This window comes from Poromitra crassiceps (genome assembly GCF_964638095.1).
Source record: "Poromitra crassiceps genome assembly, chromosome: 3".
Classification (NCBI taxonomy): domain Eukaryota; kingdom Metazoa; phylum Chordata; class Actinopteri; order Beryciformes; family Melamphaidae; genus Poromitra; species Poromitra crassiceps.
In genome coordinates, this window is record NC_139625.1 from 29158148 (window position 1) to 29174424 (window position 16277).

The 16277-nt window shown below is 43.7% G+C and overlaps 1 protein-coding gene across 1 annotated transcript in view; it reads right to left on the reverse strand.

Moving 5' to 3' along the window:
- Positions 1-329: 329 nt before the first annotated feature.
- ltk (leukocyte receptor tyrosine kinase) overlaps positions 330-16277 on the reverse strand; it is a gene marked incomplete at both ends in the record, with an annotated part of 71032 nt that continues 55084 nt past the window's right edge. The window contains 12 exons of the mRNA XM_083632984.1: positions 330-1397; positions 1615-1705; positions 2385-2519; positions 2714-2815; positions 3086-3178; positions 4197-4294; positions 4456-4585; positions 7626-7690; positions 8410-8500; positions 8658-8844; positions 14016-14153; positions 15261-15413. Of these exons, the coding sequence (XP_083489110.1) occupies positions 330-1397; positions 1615-1705; positions 2385-2519; positions 2714-2815; positions 3086-3178; positions 4197-4294; positions 4456-4585; positions 7626-7690; positions 8410-8500; positions 8658-8844; positions 14016-14153; positions 15261-15413 (2351 nt within the window). The remainder of the gene's footprint in view (positions 1398-1614; positions 1706-2384; positions 2520-2713; positions 2816-3085; positions 3179-4196; positions 4295-4455; positions 4586-7625; positions 7691-8409; positions 8501-8657; positions 8845-14015; positions 14154-15260; positions 15414-16277) is intronic.

The window sequence follows — 16277 nt, forward strand, 5'->3', positions numbered from 1 at the left end:
CGTGTGTGTGTGTGTGTGTGTGTGTGTGTGTGTGTGTGTGTGTGTGTGTGTGTGTGTGCGCACATGCGTGCGTGCGCACATGCGTCCCAGCATTCTAGGAACTCTATTATTTAATGCTGTGGTTCTTCCACTATGGGAGAACCTTGTGGACACATTCTGTGTTCCAGAACTCCAAACGAGTGTTTCAAAACTCCAGATGAGTGTTCCGGGACTCCAGAACTCCAGTTTTGGTTTGTGTGTTTGTTAGAATCCAGAGTCCCACAGTGAAAGGGAGCTCCAGACACTATTCCAGAGTTTTAATCTAAATAAGAATCCCTGTTAGCTGGTTGTCAGACCGGCGTGACGCTGAGGTCTTCAGACAGAGAAAAGCCAGAGTCTCGGTCACGCGTGGGTTTCTCAGCTTTGGTGTGTCTCCTCACATCCTCATGTCCATAGCTGGCGTGGCGCTTCAGCAGCAGCTTGGGCATACAAGAGGAGGAGGTATGGAGGCCAAGTCCCATGCCAAGTCCCAGGATAGACCCTGAGGAGAAGCTGGGGGCAGAGCTGGTGCTTGTGCTTCTGGCTTCCGGGGCTTTTGGCATAACTAAGGGCAAGCTCTCTGCCTCGTAGCTTTGCTCGTCATAGGCATAGTTGACGTTGCCGCAGGGGAAGCTCTGGAGCTTAGCCAGGTCCATACTGGCTGCCGGGGCTCCAGTGGTGGTGCCCCCTGGTGTGGTCTTATGGGAGGACGTGCCTGAGGCAGGTTGAGCCTGGCAGGAAGGGGATGGAGAGGAGGAAGAGCAGAGGGCAGAAGGGCTGACATGGGTGCTGTTGGCACTATCGCACCCAGCGTCAGTGCATTCTGAGGTTGGGCTGCAAGAAACCTGGATGTTGGAGGTGGTGGAGGAAGTAGAGCTTGAGAGAGGCATGGACTGAGTGTGAGCCAGTGTTTTCTTCCCCCTGCTGAAGCTGTCCAAGACCCATGAGCCGTAGGTGGGGTTCCACAGGTTCTTAGTCTTGTTCTTCAGCCTCTGGCTCCCTGAGGAGGAGCTGTTTCTGGAGCAAGGTCGGTGGTGGAGAGGCTCGGGGTGGAGCCAGGAGCCTGCTGCACACACTCCTGTCGCCGACAAACCAGGGGCGGGAACAGGCTCAGCCCAAGATGGCTCCAATGCCTCACGGTATGACGTCACTTCCTGGTGGATGGGTTGGGTTCTCTGGAGGAGCAGACGGGGTTTGGTGGGCTGTGGGGGTAGTGGGGTGGGACCCAGGCCCACAGAAGAGGGACCCAGCTGGGATGAGGGGTCCTGGGACACCAGGAGTGGAGTGATGTGATCAGAGGGACGGATTACTGGGCCACCGTCCTCCTCCATGGTGGGGCTGTATTCCACTGGCAGGGGAGTGTTGATCACGTCTGGGTCCTGTTAAACAGAGAAGATAATTAAAAGAACAACAGAAGGAAGGATGGAAAAAAACAGGAAAAACTAAGGAAAGAAGGGCATGAGGAGGAACAGAAGGAAGGCAGCAATGAAGGAGGAACATAAAATGTATTTGAACAATAAAATGTATAGAACACAGATGGGAAATGTAGACCTGTGTAGAAATGTGTAGACCTGTGAAGTGTGCAGTGTACAGTACCTGAGTGCAGTAGTTGATTCTCTCAAGGATAGTGGAGAAGTTGGGCCTGTGCTCTGGACAGTGCTGCCAACACTGGGTCATGATCCGATAGCTACACACAGGTGAAGAGATACAGGGCATGGCTATTTAAACTGCACTGTAAAAGTAATACCCTGAAACAAATTGCATTATCATGGTATGATCATAACTGTCCTTGTTCTCACTGCTGAGAAATTGGGAATTAGGTTAGTTAGAACCACATTTTTCCTCAGTCATTAGTCACGACCCACATTTCTGAATCCCCCCCTCACAAAAAACAGTGCAGTTATACACAATTTCTTCATGCACTGTTAAAAACATTAAATAAACAAAAAAGTGAAACAAAAAATATACTGGTGATGTTCATCAAGTTTCAATAATCTGAATTATTTCACTAAAACAAGTCAAGACAACAACATTTAGGGATTCCCCCCCCCGGACCACGTTTGGGCCCCGAGCCACCAGTTGAGGAACCCTGAGTTATTGGAAGGTTTATGATCCATTTTGCATCATTACGGCATTCTATCTTGGGGTGAGGAGGAGCTCCCATGGTTGTCTAATTCACTATGGTGTATACTCTAATACACTCACATAACTCTGCTGAGACTGTGAAGATATCTCAAGTGAAGTAACGGTGCAACTCAGCCGGGCCTAGTCTAGCTCAAACCAGCCCGGTTCTGCCGTGCCTGGATTACATCCACTCATCCAGGCCCATTTCACTTGATTCATTCCCAATATGTGCCAGTACTCACACAGGCCCTGGGCAGCCTTTGGGTGGGTCCATCCTGCCGCCACTGGTGACAAACTCCAGCACCTCCTGGTTGGTCTTGCAGGGATACGGCATGTATCCCAGGGAAAGGATCTCCCACAGCAGCACTCCAAATGACCTGCAGAGGGAGACACAGATTGAGGAACAGAATTTACAGTAGAATCTTACAGTAAGAAGGATGCACTAGTCTAGTATGGTTGTTCTACTTCTTAACAAATATTGTTAACTATGATTTTAGCTCAGTCCTACTTCTTAAACCACCATCAGTTACAACAATCTGTATTTATCTCATGCAGTCTGCATCATTTATACCAAGTGTCAGTCTTGCAGGTGAAGATGCCTTCCATGAAGGCTTCAGGTGGCATCCATTTGACTGGCAGCATGGCACGGCCCCCTTTCCTATAATAGCTAGCCCTGGAGAAGAAGAGCAATGCTATCATTATTAGGAAAAGACATTTATTATCCGTTTAGAAGAAGAGGTAAATATCACAAGGCCATGAACTCTCTAAGTAAATTTAGAATCTAACCCCATGGAGGAAAACTAGATAGCATTTCATCTGCTCACCCATTTACCATAAACAATCCATTGTTGATCCTGTCTTTCTGAGACACATAATCATAAACTATACTTGAAGGATTTACTGTGTGGATTGGCAGTATGATGTTGCAGACTTAGCTACACACCTGTATATGTCCCGTGCCATACCAAAGTCTCCAATTTTGGCCACTCTGTTCGGCCCAGGGCAGGTCAGCAGGCAATTCCTGGCAGCAATGTCTCTGAAATACACAGTATCTGTTACATCGATCCACTAGGCTCTATGGCACCAAACTCTTAAAGCAGCTACGAGCAAGATTTTCGATTGTTATTAAACAGTATAATTACAATATTGATGCATCACATCTTACCTATAATAGTAGCTGAGACCAAAGCCGTGTGAATCGGAGATTGCTCTCTTGATGCTTATAGAGTCTGTGTCTGTCTAACCTTGCGTCACCAGGGGGCTCTCTCTCTCTATCTGTCTACCGGCGGGCCGGATAAACCCGGAAGTGAAACGAAACGGTTCACGTCAGCTGCCTGCCTTCCGCCGTTTCGCTCTGCCTAGCAACAGACCATAAACAAGAAGAACGCCATGCAGGGGCTTGCTACTCTCGCGAACATCTCTCGTTATATTCTAACAGGTTTTTTGGAAGTTATTTTGTGGTTATGGCCGAAGTGACTGCTGCAAACCGTTTCATTTCAGTTCCTGATCTGCCCTGGCCACAGACAGACTAACACTGGCCGATTCACTCGGGGTTCAAGCGAGACTACTCCGCGTTGGTCTCGTCTACTATTAGAGGTAAGATGTGATGCATCGATATTAAATTTAGACTGTTTAATAACAATCGAAAATCTTGCTCGTAGCTGCTTTAAGACCCACCAAATTAATTTATGGCATGATATGAAGTGTTTTTGCCATTGTAGCAGTGGCATCAGCTCCAAATATCCTCAGAGCCAGCATTTGACAATAGTCAGGGTTCCCATGGGCTTAAAAAATCCTTGAAAGTTTTGAAAATTAATAATTGCCTTGAAATATTTCACCAGGATTTCTTAACTTGACAAGACTAAAAGATGATATGATGTCTAATTTTGACCAATGTCATGTCTTACACCAGAACATGCTGATTTGGAGTCCTTGAATTTCACTAAACAACAAATTGAAAGTCATGGAAAAGTCCTAGAATTTGATCCTCAAGTGTGTGCGTGAGTCCTGTTGGTGCTTGGCAGCAGTGAGAGTGTGCGGCGCCGGCATTGCACCTGTGTATGAAGTGATTTTCCTCCAGGTAGCGGCAGCCAAAGGCGATGTCTCTGGCCATGTGCAGCAGCTCCAGCATGGTGAGAGATGTGGCCTGGCCCTGAACACAGCACAGCATGTATTAGCATTCGAAACACACACAGACACACGCACACACGCACGCACGCGCACGCACGCACGCACGCACACACACACACACACACACACACACACACACACACACACACACACACACACACACACACACACACACACACATACAGCTCGTGGTCTGTTCTGTCTCAGGAAGCTTTTCAGGTCTCCGCCCGTCATGAGCTCCAGCAGGATGAATCGGGGCAGGATGTGCAGACTGACTCCGATGCAGCGCACAATGTTCTGGTGGCTGAACTTACTGCACGGACAAACAACAACAACACAACAACAAGTCAACAACACACGGGTTAGCATCCCTACACTGCTCTGTGTACATTTTGTACAAGTGTGTTTGTGTGTGTTTGTGTCTGTGTGGCAGTGTTGCAGTCAAGTCACTATATCTCAAGGCCGAGTTGAGTCTGGTGTCCCCAGTGTTCGAGTCCGAGTCTGAGTCACCAAAGAAGAGTCCAAGTCAAGTCCCCATTACCTGAGTCCAAGTTACTGAATCTATGTAGGTGGAACAAACGTTTGTTCCTTCCCTTGCATGAAATTGAATAATGTCACAGTATTCAAACTGTATAGCTATAATATCCTATGGCAAATTATTAGGGCCTATTAAAAAAACACAAAGTAACAGTGTTTATCAAGTCCAAGTCCTCGTCTCCAACTTCCGAGTCCGAATGCATGAATGCTCGAGTCCAAGTCCAAGTCGAGTCACGAGTCCTGAAAATGAGAGTCCGAGTTGTGGATTTGAATATTACAACAATATTACAACACTGCTGTGTGGAAGTGTGGGTCCACATTATTCATGTCCTTGTGGTTATTTTTGTGCTTTTGCGTGTGTCTGCATGTGTAAACATGTTTGCATGTGCTTGATACTATTATAGCCTACAACTGCCAGTGAAGCAGGGTTTGGAACAGAAGGGACAAAAACATTGAGCAATTGTGTATCAAGGAGTTGCCACAGCACATTAAAGCTGTGTTTCAAGCCAGCTTTCCAGACACGGATTAAGTCTTGTCTAGACTAAAAAGATCTCTCATCAAAGAAAAACTCCTCACAGATGTGTGGAAATATTATGAATACTATCACTCAATTCATACAGTAAACCTGAATTAACTGAATTACAGTCTATCTGACTTAGGAACATAACCCAAAATACATCCCTGCACATGACTGTCTTGTGTTGTCCACTAGTAAACCTAGCTGGGTTGTGTCTTGGCTTGAGAGCTATGATGCTACATTTTGTCACTGCTTTGATTTCTAGTGAGGAGTAGGGGAGAGTGGGGTGAGTTGTGCCACTTTTTACTTGAGGTGTCTTTAAAGTGAGGGCATGACAGTAATGCCTCCAACTACAATATGTACATATATTTCAGGATGTTGTGCACCACTGGGAACACTCCCTTTGGATCTTAAATAAACTGTTAAAAAAATATGGCTTTCTTAAAAAAGTGGTCTCTTGGCACAACTTGCCCCCGGTGCGGGGTAAGTTGTGCCTTTGGAGAGAATACGTTGGGGTAAATTGTGCCATTGATTACTGAAGTAAAACAGAACATTTTCATCTCATATACTGTAATGCTATATCAAAGCAAGACAAAATAAAGATAACACTAAAGTCCAGTGTACTATAACAGGGTTAAACAAGGCTAAACGGTAGCAGCAGTTGACCTACATATTTAACATTTTCAGAAATAAAAATGATGTTCAAAATGAACAAAATCAACTATCATAGAGCCAGGCTACACTTGCCAATACTGCAATATTTCACTAAATCAACTGCAACTGCACTGGCACAAGTTAACCCAGGCCTTTTGGCACAAATCACCCCATCCCCACCATTTTAACAAACTTGTATCATATAGCTGGTTTGGAGCTAACATCATGCTAACAGTATAGCCTCATATTGTAGCTTACTAAAACACTAACACATGTGTGAAATGTTTTCAAGCTTGTCTATAATTGTTCAGACACAACAATCAATAAACCTTGATCATAAAAAATGTACTTTGAGAGGCAAAAAACAGTTTTTTGAACTTAAATGTGCTTAGCTCTTGTGCCATCTGCCTCCCTTCTTTGCAGAGTGAGTAAAATGGATGCCTCTTCAAAAATGTGTGGTCACATGACCAATTTCTTCTATGGTTTTCTAGATACAAGGGGTGGCACAACTTCCCCCCTGGCACAACTCACCCCACTCTCCCCTATCCCCACAACCAGCTCCAGCTGTCACACTCCCCTCTCCCCTGACAGACACAGACACACACACACACACACACACACACACACACACACACACACACACACACACACACACACACACAAACATGCGGTGAATTAGCTAACTCGTCATAACAGAAAGCAGCTGTAGGATGGTTACCAAAACAAGCAGCCCAAGGAGAAGAACGTGTCTAACTGTGAAGCCAGCTGAGCCGGTTGACCGACGATGCATTTGTGTTTGTTTGTGTCTTGTCTGCGGGGCCTGCAGCTTCGCACATGTGAGGGGTGTGTTGGGAATCGGGATGCCTGAACTGATTGTGTGAACCTGCAGAGAAGTGCTACTCAACCTTGATTCTATTGTGTGAACCTGCAGAGAAGTGCTACTCAACCTTGATTCTATTGTGTGAACCTGCAGAGAAGTGCTACTCAACCTTGATTCTATTGTGTGAACCTGCAGAGAAGTGCTACTCAACCTTGCCTACTCAGGAGCCACATTGACACCAAAAACTTGCTGCAAGAGCCGCAATCCACAAAATTCCCTTTCCTACTTTTTTTTTTTTTTTTTTTAGATTTTTATTTATTTTAAGTAGGACTTAAAAGAGCCACAACTACCCATAAAGGAGCCGCATGTGGCTGTAGAGCCTCGGGTTGAGTATCACTGCATGTAGAGTGAATGATGTGTGAGTGCGGTGTGATGTGAGTGTATGATATGGGGTCTGGTGTGATGTGAGTGTATGATATAGGGCCTGGTGTGATGTGAGTGTATGATATGGGGCCTGGTGTGATGTGAGTGTATGATATGGGGTCTGGTGTGATGTGAGTGTATGATATGGGGCCTGGTGTGATGTGAGTGTATGATATGGGGCCTGGTGTGATGTGAGTGTATGATATGGGGCCTGGTGTGATGTGAGTGTATGATATGGGGCCTGGTGTGATGTGAGTGTATGATATGGGGCCTGGTGTGATGTGAGTGTATGATATGGGGCCTGGTGTGATGTGAGTGTATGATATGGGGCCTGGTGTGATGTGAGTGTATGATATGGGGCCTGGTGTGGGGCCATGGGGTGTTCCAGCCCGGCCGGCGCACCTCATAATCAGCGCCTCCATCAGAAAATCCATCTCGTCCTGCTCAGAGCAGATTTCCGGAAGAGTCTGTGGAGCAGAAAGAAACAGAAAAGGAGAGGTAGGTGTGTGTGTGTGTGTGTGTGTGTGTGTGTGTGTGTGTGTGTGTGTGTGTGTGTGTGTGTGTGTGTGTGTGTGTGTGTGTGTGTGTGTGTGTGTGTGTGTGTGTGTGTGTGTGTGTGTGAAAACGGCTGTGAACACTACAAATTGCTCGAGAGCTAAGGTTGGGTCATGGGCTAATCAACAGGCTATTGGAAAGCAGGCAGACCCATGTGGAGCAATCGGCAGCTTTCTCTTTCTCTAGTATCGTTTTTATGCAGTTGTCAGAGGATACTGACTTAGCAAGTTTGCACTGCTGTTATATTTATTATATATATATATATATATATATGATTTAGTATAATCATGATGATGCTGCAGTGCATTATTCCACCTTTGGTATGATGTTAAGTTATTACACAACAAACCATATCACATTTTCTGCTGGGATAATCAGATTGAAGCCAACAAAGCATCATTGTGGAAGTTGAAGCATTAGAAAACCTTGTCATCGGAAATCCACCATGAGAGCATGACCTTTAGATAAAGCAGTGAGAGTGCTCCTGTGGATAATGAACATGACTCAGAGTGAGATGCTCTCAGCCAGCATTTAGGTTTGTCTTCCTGTGTGTGTGTGTGTGTGTGTGTGTGTGTGTGTGTGTGTGTGTGTGTGTGTGTGTGTGTGTGTGTGTGTGTGTGTGAGAGCTGACCTTTATGGCCACGTGCATGACACTGTTATCACCGTTCATCCCCAGAACCTGTCCTTCATAGACTTCACCAAAGGCACCGTGGCCAAGAGCCCTGCAAAAAACACAGAATAAAAGCAGGAAAAAAAAATCAAAAATCACTACTTTCATACTAAGTGGGTGTAATAAACAGCACTGACAAAGCATTATGCTCTTATGCAAGAGAGCCAACAGAGCCCAGAGCTCATACTCTGTGTAGCTTTCCGGTGTACCTGAGAAGTGTGATGTTTTTGCGTGGCACTTCCTTCAGTTCACTGAGCGAGGCGGCCTTGCCTGCAAAGCAGTAGTTGGGGTTGTAGTCGGTCATGATGGTGGAGGAGCGGATCTTACTCAGCTTGTACTCTGGACTCTGCAGACGCACCCTCACTGCATGGAGCTGGTTCTTCTTACGGTAGTAAACTGGAGGGGAAAAAAGACCAGACGAAGACGGAGAGAAAAAGCTTATTTCACTTCGTAGTTTCGTACCTTTTAAAAATCATAACCCTAACTGTGAACCGTGACCCCGTACCTGCATGTAACCTCTAGAACAGCCATTCCCAACCTGTGGGCCGGGGGCCCACTGGTGGGTCGCGAAGGTATTGCAAGTGGGTCACCAAATCATTTTCAAAACATTATGATCTTCGTGACAAAAAAATAAGAATTATTAATATGTATGAGAATGCATTTCTCCATTATTGAATGATACGGTTATTTAATTTGCAATCAAGTATTCTTTCATTAGCCTATTGCAGGCAGCCCCTCACTTTTAGTTTCTGGTTTCTGTGTGGACAGGTCCTTTTATTGTTCAAATAAAACGTGCTCTGAGAACGCATTATTTGGCCTCCGTACTGTTTATGGTCAGATGTGAGCCATGAACATTTTTAAGATTTTCTATGAGTCAGAAAAGTTTGGGAACCCTTTCTCTAGAAGCATCTTATGTGCTACTGTAGGAGCGGTAACACAAGGAGGGGTCAAGCAGCATCATGTTGGTGGATGCTTTTGAATGTAAAATACATTCATGTGGTGGAGTGCTCTGATGTGGGAGAATAATAATTTATGCTGGAAATTGAGACTGTAAAGTGTATTTGAACTGTCTTCATTTCTACAAAAAGATTTGTACAACAGAAAGTTTTGACTGGCAAACCTGTCAAACCTGGCTCACAGGCATTCGTGACAGATACGGATATGGATGTCCATTAATTTGGACTGTGATTCAGGTCTCAAGAAGAGGCATCCCTCCACATAAAACACAAGGCTTTGTGAGATACATAGCGATGGCTGTTTTCCTCTCCTTGGTTACTGCTCCTAGACTATCTGTGCCAGTGAGTTTGGACTCACCCGCCGCAGAGGCAGCCCGCGTCCCCGATGCAGGTTGGTAGTCTGCCAGGGAGGGGGCGTTGCGTGCAGGTAAGAGGTGCCGACGAGCCATCGCCCGGTGCAGATGCTAGGGACTAGGTGGGGGGGGGGGGGGGGGGGGGGGGGATGCGGGTGAGACAGGGGAGGAAGCTGGAGGAGGAGAAAAGGGAGGGCGAAGGGGAGCAGGAGATGGGGCACCCAGGGAACAGACTACCTCCCTGCATGGGGGAGAGCTCAGGTGAAGAGACACCGTTAACCTGTACGCTGGGGATGTGTGTGTGTGTGTGTGTGTGTGTGTGTGTGTGTTCTGCATGCAATCCTGTTATTAAAAGCCCCAATATGAAAGTATTTTACCTTAAAACACCTTAATAATTTTGATGGTACAATGACTTGTAATAATTATGGAGAATGACACCTATATCATTCCCACACTCCTTCACACATCTTCTCACACACTCGGAGCAACGAAGTTCCTTGGATATAACTCCATTTCCTGCTGCATCTCCTTCATATTAAAAGCTTTCCGCTGACAAACTAACGAGATGCATTATTGTGAAGAACGAATGGGAAGTGGAAAAGCTTATTGCTCTGAGTTAGCTAGCTTGACTAGCAGCGCTATTCTGGGATAAAACATGTCGACACAACATTTGTGGATATTTGGAGTCCCCCTCCCCAGCGAATCAGTTATGAACACTGCAGAAAGGTTAGGAAAGTAGAGTGAACAAGCAGAAACAGTCAAATAAAGCTGATATGTGAACGTACAAACAGGAAAGTAAGTAGCATAGTTAGCAACTGTAATTGCAACTTGTGGCAGCAGAGGCCGCTGTTGCTGCTACTCAACAGATGTCTACATATTGGGGCATGAGAACCTATGTAGATGAATCTGAAAGACAACATCTTCCTTTGAAGAGAACGAAAGCTACATGCAGGTAATACACCATTGTAACATTGAGTAATCAGTCTTTGTTTTACTATTTGATTTATTCAAAACTGGCAAATTAACACAGAGTTACACTCAATGCAGTTAGTGCATGTATCACTTTGTCATAAAATGGAGGTGGGCACCTGTCCAATGTGAATGTTCTGCATGAAGGTCAGTTCAGTTGCACAACATAATTATGTGTTTGCAAGGAAGACCATTTCAGGCAGCTACCGTACACTCTAGCTGTTTGTTCATGACTGACTGTAAGTAATAGAGTAAACAGAAATCTTATTATCAGCAACTAATATCATTGAGAATCTGCTGATTACAGTAAACAGAGTGAATCCCTGTTTAACTATATCTAGCATGACATTTTTGTTTTGTTTGTCTACCATTCTTTTGTCCAAAGCTTCATGCAGATACCATCTTTTCTCCCAAAAGCCCAATTAATAAGTTCTAAAACCTGTCCTCCACTTTAATGCATTTCTAATTTTTCCCATTGACAGACATGTCATTGAAATATGAGAGGTTCTTTCTACTTCATCATCTTTCATCTCACAGCAGGAGACTGCTCTCCTACAGCATGATGTGAGTTCTGTTTGCATTGTATGCGTGATCTCTTAGCAGGACGGACATGTTTTCAACATATTCTATTGTTTATACAGTTGTAAAGAACTTAACAATAACAATAACAATAACAATATACATTAGACTCATTGATATTAGCAAAGCGATCACAACCGATATCACTATCATATTTCAAGTGGCGCTCAGTACCAGCATACACATAGATACAGCTGATACATCTGATTGAACAAGATTCAAATCTCAACAGCATCTCCGTATTGAATATAATTCTCCTATAATTTGTTAGACCTTACATCACATGCATTTTAATGAGTTAATTGTATTAGTCCAATCAAAACACCCTAAACTGTTTTGTTATGACCAATCTTCTTCTCAGACAGTGTACATGCCCAGAGAGTTGAAAATATAATTGATATTTTACAGAAAGGCTGTTCAGATCCAGCCAGAGGCTCTTAAACAAAGTATGGATTCACCAAAGCTGTGGGAATGGGAGTCTGCCCACAACTGAACTCCACTTCATATTCAGCACTCTCGAATTCAGTGAATTGAAAGAGACGAAGTTAAGGAGAAGTTGACGAGAGAGGGGACAACAAAAGAAGAGAGAGAGAGAGACACAGAGAGAGAGACACAGAGAGAGAGACAGAGAGAGAGAGACAGAGAGAGAGACAGAGAGAGAGACAGAGAGAGAGATGGCGCGAGAGAGAGAAAGAGAGAGATCGGAATTCAAATAGGGTCACCTGAAATTTCTATAAAAAAAAGACACCACACCACACACAATTTAAAACTACTGAAGATGATTAAGGTAATTTGCAATATTTTCTCTCTCTCTCTCTCTGTTTACAGTGATAATCTCTAAGATTTCAGTTTTGTTCTCTTGGGTGACACCTATGGCGAGGAGTGGTAATTGCAGGTGAGATCCAAACAGTGTTGCCTTATGTGACAAGACTGCAAAGGCTTCCATCAATGGGCCATAGCCTCAATCACCATCGTGTGATAGAATTCTGAGTTTAATGTCAGATTTTTTTTTTTTTTTTAAGTCTGAATTTTTAGATTAAGTCAGGATTCTCGGATTAAAGTCAAAATTCTGAGGGAAAAAATAAGTTACATGTGACATCACTGATGATGTCACTGATGATATTATTGATGGTGTACTGGAAATTTTGTGACATCAAAATCGGGTCACGAGCCAAAAAAAGGTTGGGAACCCCTGGATTAGTGGCTCGACTGAAATCTCAGGATTCCCTTCCCATTTCTCCGCAGGCAGCCGATGGTTGTCAAAAAAGGTGACAAGGGTGCAAAACAAAGATAATATTAGCTGTATAATCCCTCACTGTCCTATATTGCTGCAACAAAATCCATATATTCATCTCAAGTGTCTGCGGTTAATAAGGCCAATGATGGTTTAGTAAATCAACATTAAATACAGTATATTACATAGCAGCTTTTATACGATACTAATCTTCTTGAGACCAAGTTAAATACTAATGCCATTACTGTGATACCATCACATAATATTGTAATATAATCATAAATTAAATCATGGCTCTCTCTTATCCCTCAATTATCTTCCTTTCCTAGAGCATGATTACCTTTGAGTAGTAAATTAAATGTATAAAAAGTGGTTAATTGTTAATTCCCTAATTATTCCTTGTTTAAGCCATTTTATTTGTGCAAGAATCAGCATTAAATCGTTTTATAGCATTTTAGATTAGAGTATAATTTGAAACTAATGCAAATAATGCCTAGGTGTGAGAGGACACTAATGACAATATGTGTATGTTACAAACCACCAAAATCCCCCCCCCCCCCCCCTTCCCCCCACCACTTTCACAAATATATCACAGTGTGTTTGAGCAAGACCTATAGTGTGTGGCTGGAAAGTGTCACATACCAAATCTTGCTTTTCCCTCGAGCAAACACCTCTTTATAACACACACATGCTCAGAGAATCAATCAAAGTCTATCTCCTCTATCCTAAGATGGTCATGTTAGAGAATCCATGCCCGTCGGTTCAGATAAACCCGCGTTTGTCACTGTCCATTTCCCGAGTTGAGCGAAAGGCTGATCTTTCATGTTCTCTTGGCTCTATTATGTTCCCTGAATCGTCGACATCTACGCTTCTGTATAATCACGATCACTTCTGTCTTTTCAAAGCCATCTCTGAACAGCTGGATCATACAGTATGGTCTGCCATCCTCTCCCTTCTCATCTCATTTATCATGATTACACGTCTCCTGCTGAGAGAATGCTTTGAAACCTGCCAAGTAAATGTCAAACCCTTCTGCCTGTCCTTTTTATAGCCCTTGTTAAAGCACTCCAAATGCATACTGTACACAACATCCTCCACGTCTTCTCGGGAATATAGCATATAAACAATATCATGTTTAACTGTAATTACTTACTTTATCGCATTTCACATCTCTATCTTGTTTCACATTCTTTGGCACAAAAACAGTTCAGATGCAGCCAGTGGCAGGAGAACACGGCCTGACATAAGTGCTTGTAATCAAACTGTTCATAATGTCGCTCTCTAAATTTGCCAGTGTCCCACCACAGCGCCTCCTATCCTGCAGTTCCCTTAATCATCTGGTTGTCAGCCAGTGAAAGCGACATTGACGGAGCGAGTTGACGGTACTGGTGTCAGTGTCTGTGTACGGGGGCTGAGCTCACAGCCGGTGGAAGGTGGAGGGCACAGACTGCACACAGAGCTGGAAGAGTCTCTTACTGAGCGTGAGGCTGGCACAGGTCAGGACGATGCCCGTCACCACGGTGGACGCCACTACGGCCAGGATCAACGACAGCGATAGCTGGCCCTCCGGAGCCGGGCCCTGAGGAGCTGCTGAGAGAGAGAGAGAGAGAGAGAGAGAGAGAGAGAGAGAGAGAGAGAGAGAGAGAGAGAGAGAGAGAGAGAGAGAGAGAGGTGAGCCAGAGACAGAGGTGCACTTTGACTTTCACTGCAAAGAAAATATGGAAGTACAGTATAAGAAGGGCATATTTTTGACCTATTTATTTTTAGGTGAAATGCAGTTCCTGAATTTGATCAAAAAGCCTACCTGAAAATCATCAATTAGAATTAGTTCTAGGTGACAGAAAGACTGCAAAGTACAGGCTGTTCTCCTTTTGTTGGGATATTGTATCTGTTTGTCATAAAGTTCAACTTTATGGTGGGAAAACTATTCTATGGCAGGACATAAAAATGATGCACACATCCAAAAAGGTGAATCATAGGTGCTGGACCGGAGTACAAGTGAAAAGTGAGCACACTAGATACTGCTCCCATGAGGAACATTTATTGGTATACGACCACGTTTGATGTTTCGGGCACAAGCCCTTCTTCAGACATGAAACAGATGCAGAGACACACCGTACAAATACTCGTCTCATTCATATGATTATACAATGGTGAACCAAAAAGACAAATAAATACATAGTGGGCCCTGTAAATATGTACAATAAACCCTGTATGTACACAATATTCTAAACCACCTAGATATCCTATAACAGAATCATCAGGTGACTAAACCATCATACTTTTTTATACAGAGGAGAAAACATACTCAACACGTAGTAAACCATATAATGCGTCACACGTGGTGGTATATCAATAAATGTTCATGGGAGCAGTAGTGTGCAGACTCTATTTTTCTATATAGGACATACAAATTAACCAATAGCTAATAATTATCTTCAGGGCTGTAGTGGTAAATACAGAGGTGGGTAAACGATCCAAGGTGAGTAGTTTACTGTACCCACCTCCTTTCCCCTCATTGATTGATACAGAATTACAGATGATCTGAAAATAGTTGAGCAAATTATCAGCCTAATTTCAAAAAGGTGGATAAACTGCATTTACTTGCGTTTACCCTCCATTACGCCCTTGCATACTGAAAGCTATTGTCCAAAACATCTAACGGGCGGAAACGTTGTCATCGTTGTTGTTGCAGTTTGTCTGGGGCGTTTCCATAGCTACCTGTGCATGTGACGTTGTCGCTGGCCAGCACTTCCTCGTTGTGGCAGAGGCAGAGGATGAGGCGGGTTTCCTCGTCCCGGGTGCAGCTCTGCGTCTGGCAGTGACTGCAGTTCAGCTGCACCTTGATCTCACACTCACCATGACTCTCCATTGCTGAGGGGGACAATGCACACCACACATTAGCACAGGCATGCAAAAGACACGTGTACAAACACACTCATACGCACACACCAGGAGATATGTATTTTTCATTAACTTTTACATTCTTGCTAAAATAAGCTTAAACAGCACTGAGTCTCCCTTTGAACACATAACATATTGTCTCAAACCTGATTTCTGTTCTAGTACATGTGATAAAGTATAGTCTATAAAGCACAATACCAGGCTGCTCTTTGGAATCTTTTGCTTTTTTATTAAATTACTAATAACCATTTTGTGCTAATTCATCACAAGTGTAACCTTCTGAGTGTACTACAACGTACAGACACCTCAAACCTTCCGAGCATTGTACTTTAGAGTAGACACCTGATTTGATTTGTTGATTTCTGTACCAAACGTTTGTTTTTATTCCTCACTCGCTCTGTTTTTATGTCCCTTGCTTTTATATTGTGTTTTATATTTTGTAATTGTTGTTTTAATTTTTGTTAAGCACTCTGTACATCCGTGTTGAGAAGGGTGCTATATAAATAAAGTTTTACTTACTTACCTCAAACCCCATGAAAGTCATCACATTTGATTAATGGCTATGCTAACCTCTGTTCCTTGACGCAACATGTGAGTAGAGGGAAGAGAACGCTTGTCCCATGCCATACATTACAGTAAACATCATGATGGAGTTAAAGATGAGAAGATATTTGATAACTACATAGCAGCAGTCTTAAAACTCAATTTTCATCATTTTTATCACTCAATCAAGCACTTTTTTTTTTAACTCATGTCAGCTCAGATCTAGCTGTGTTTCTCTGTCTGAACATGACAGAGGCAGCTGTTAGGAAGCGACTGCAACCGTGAGCGACA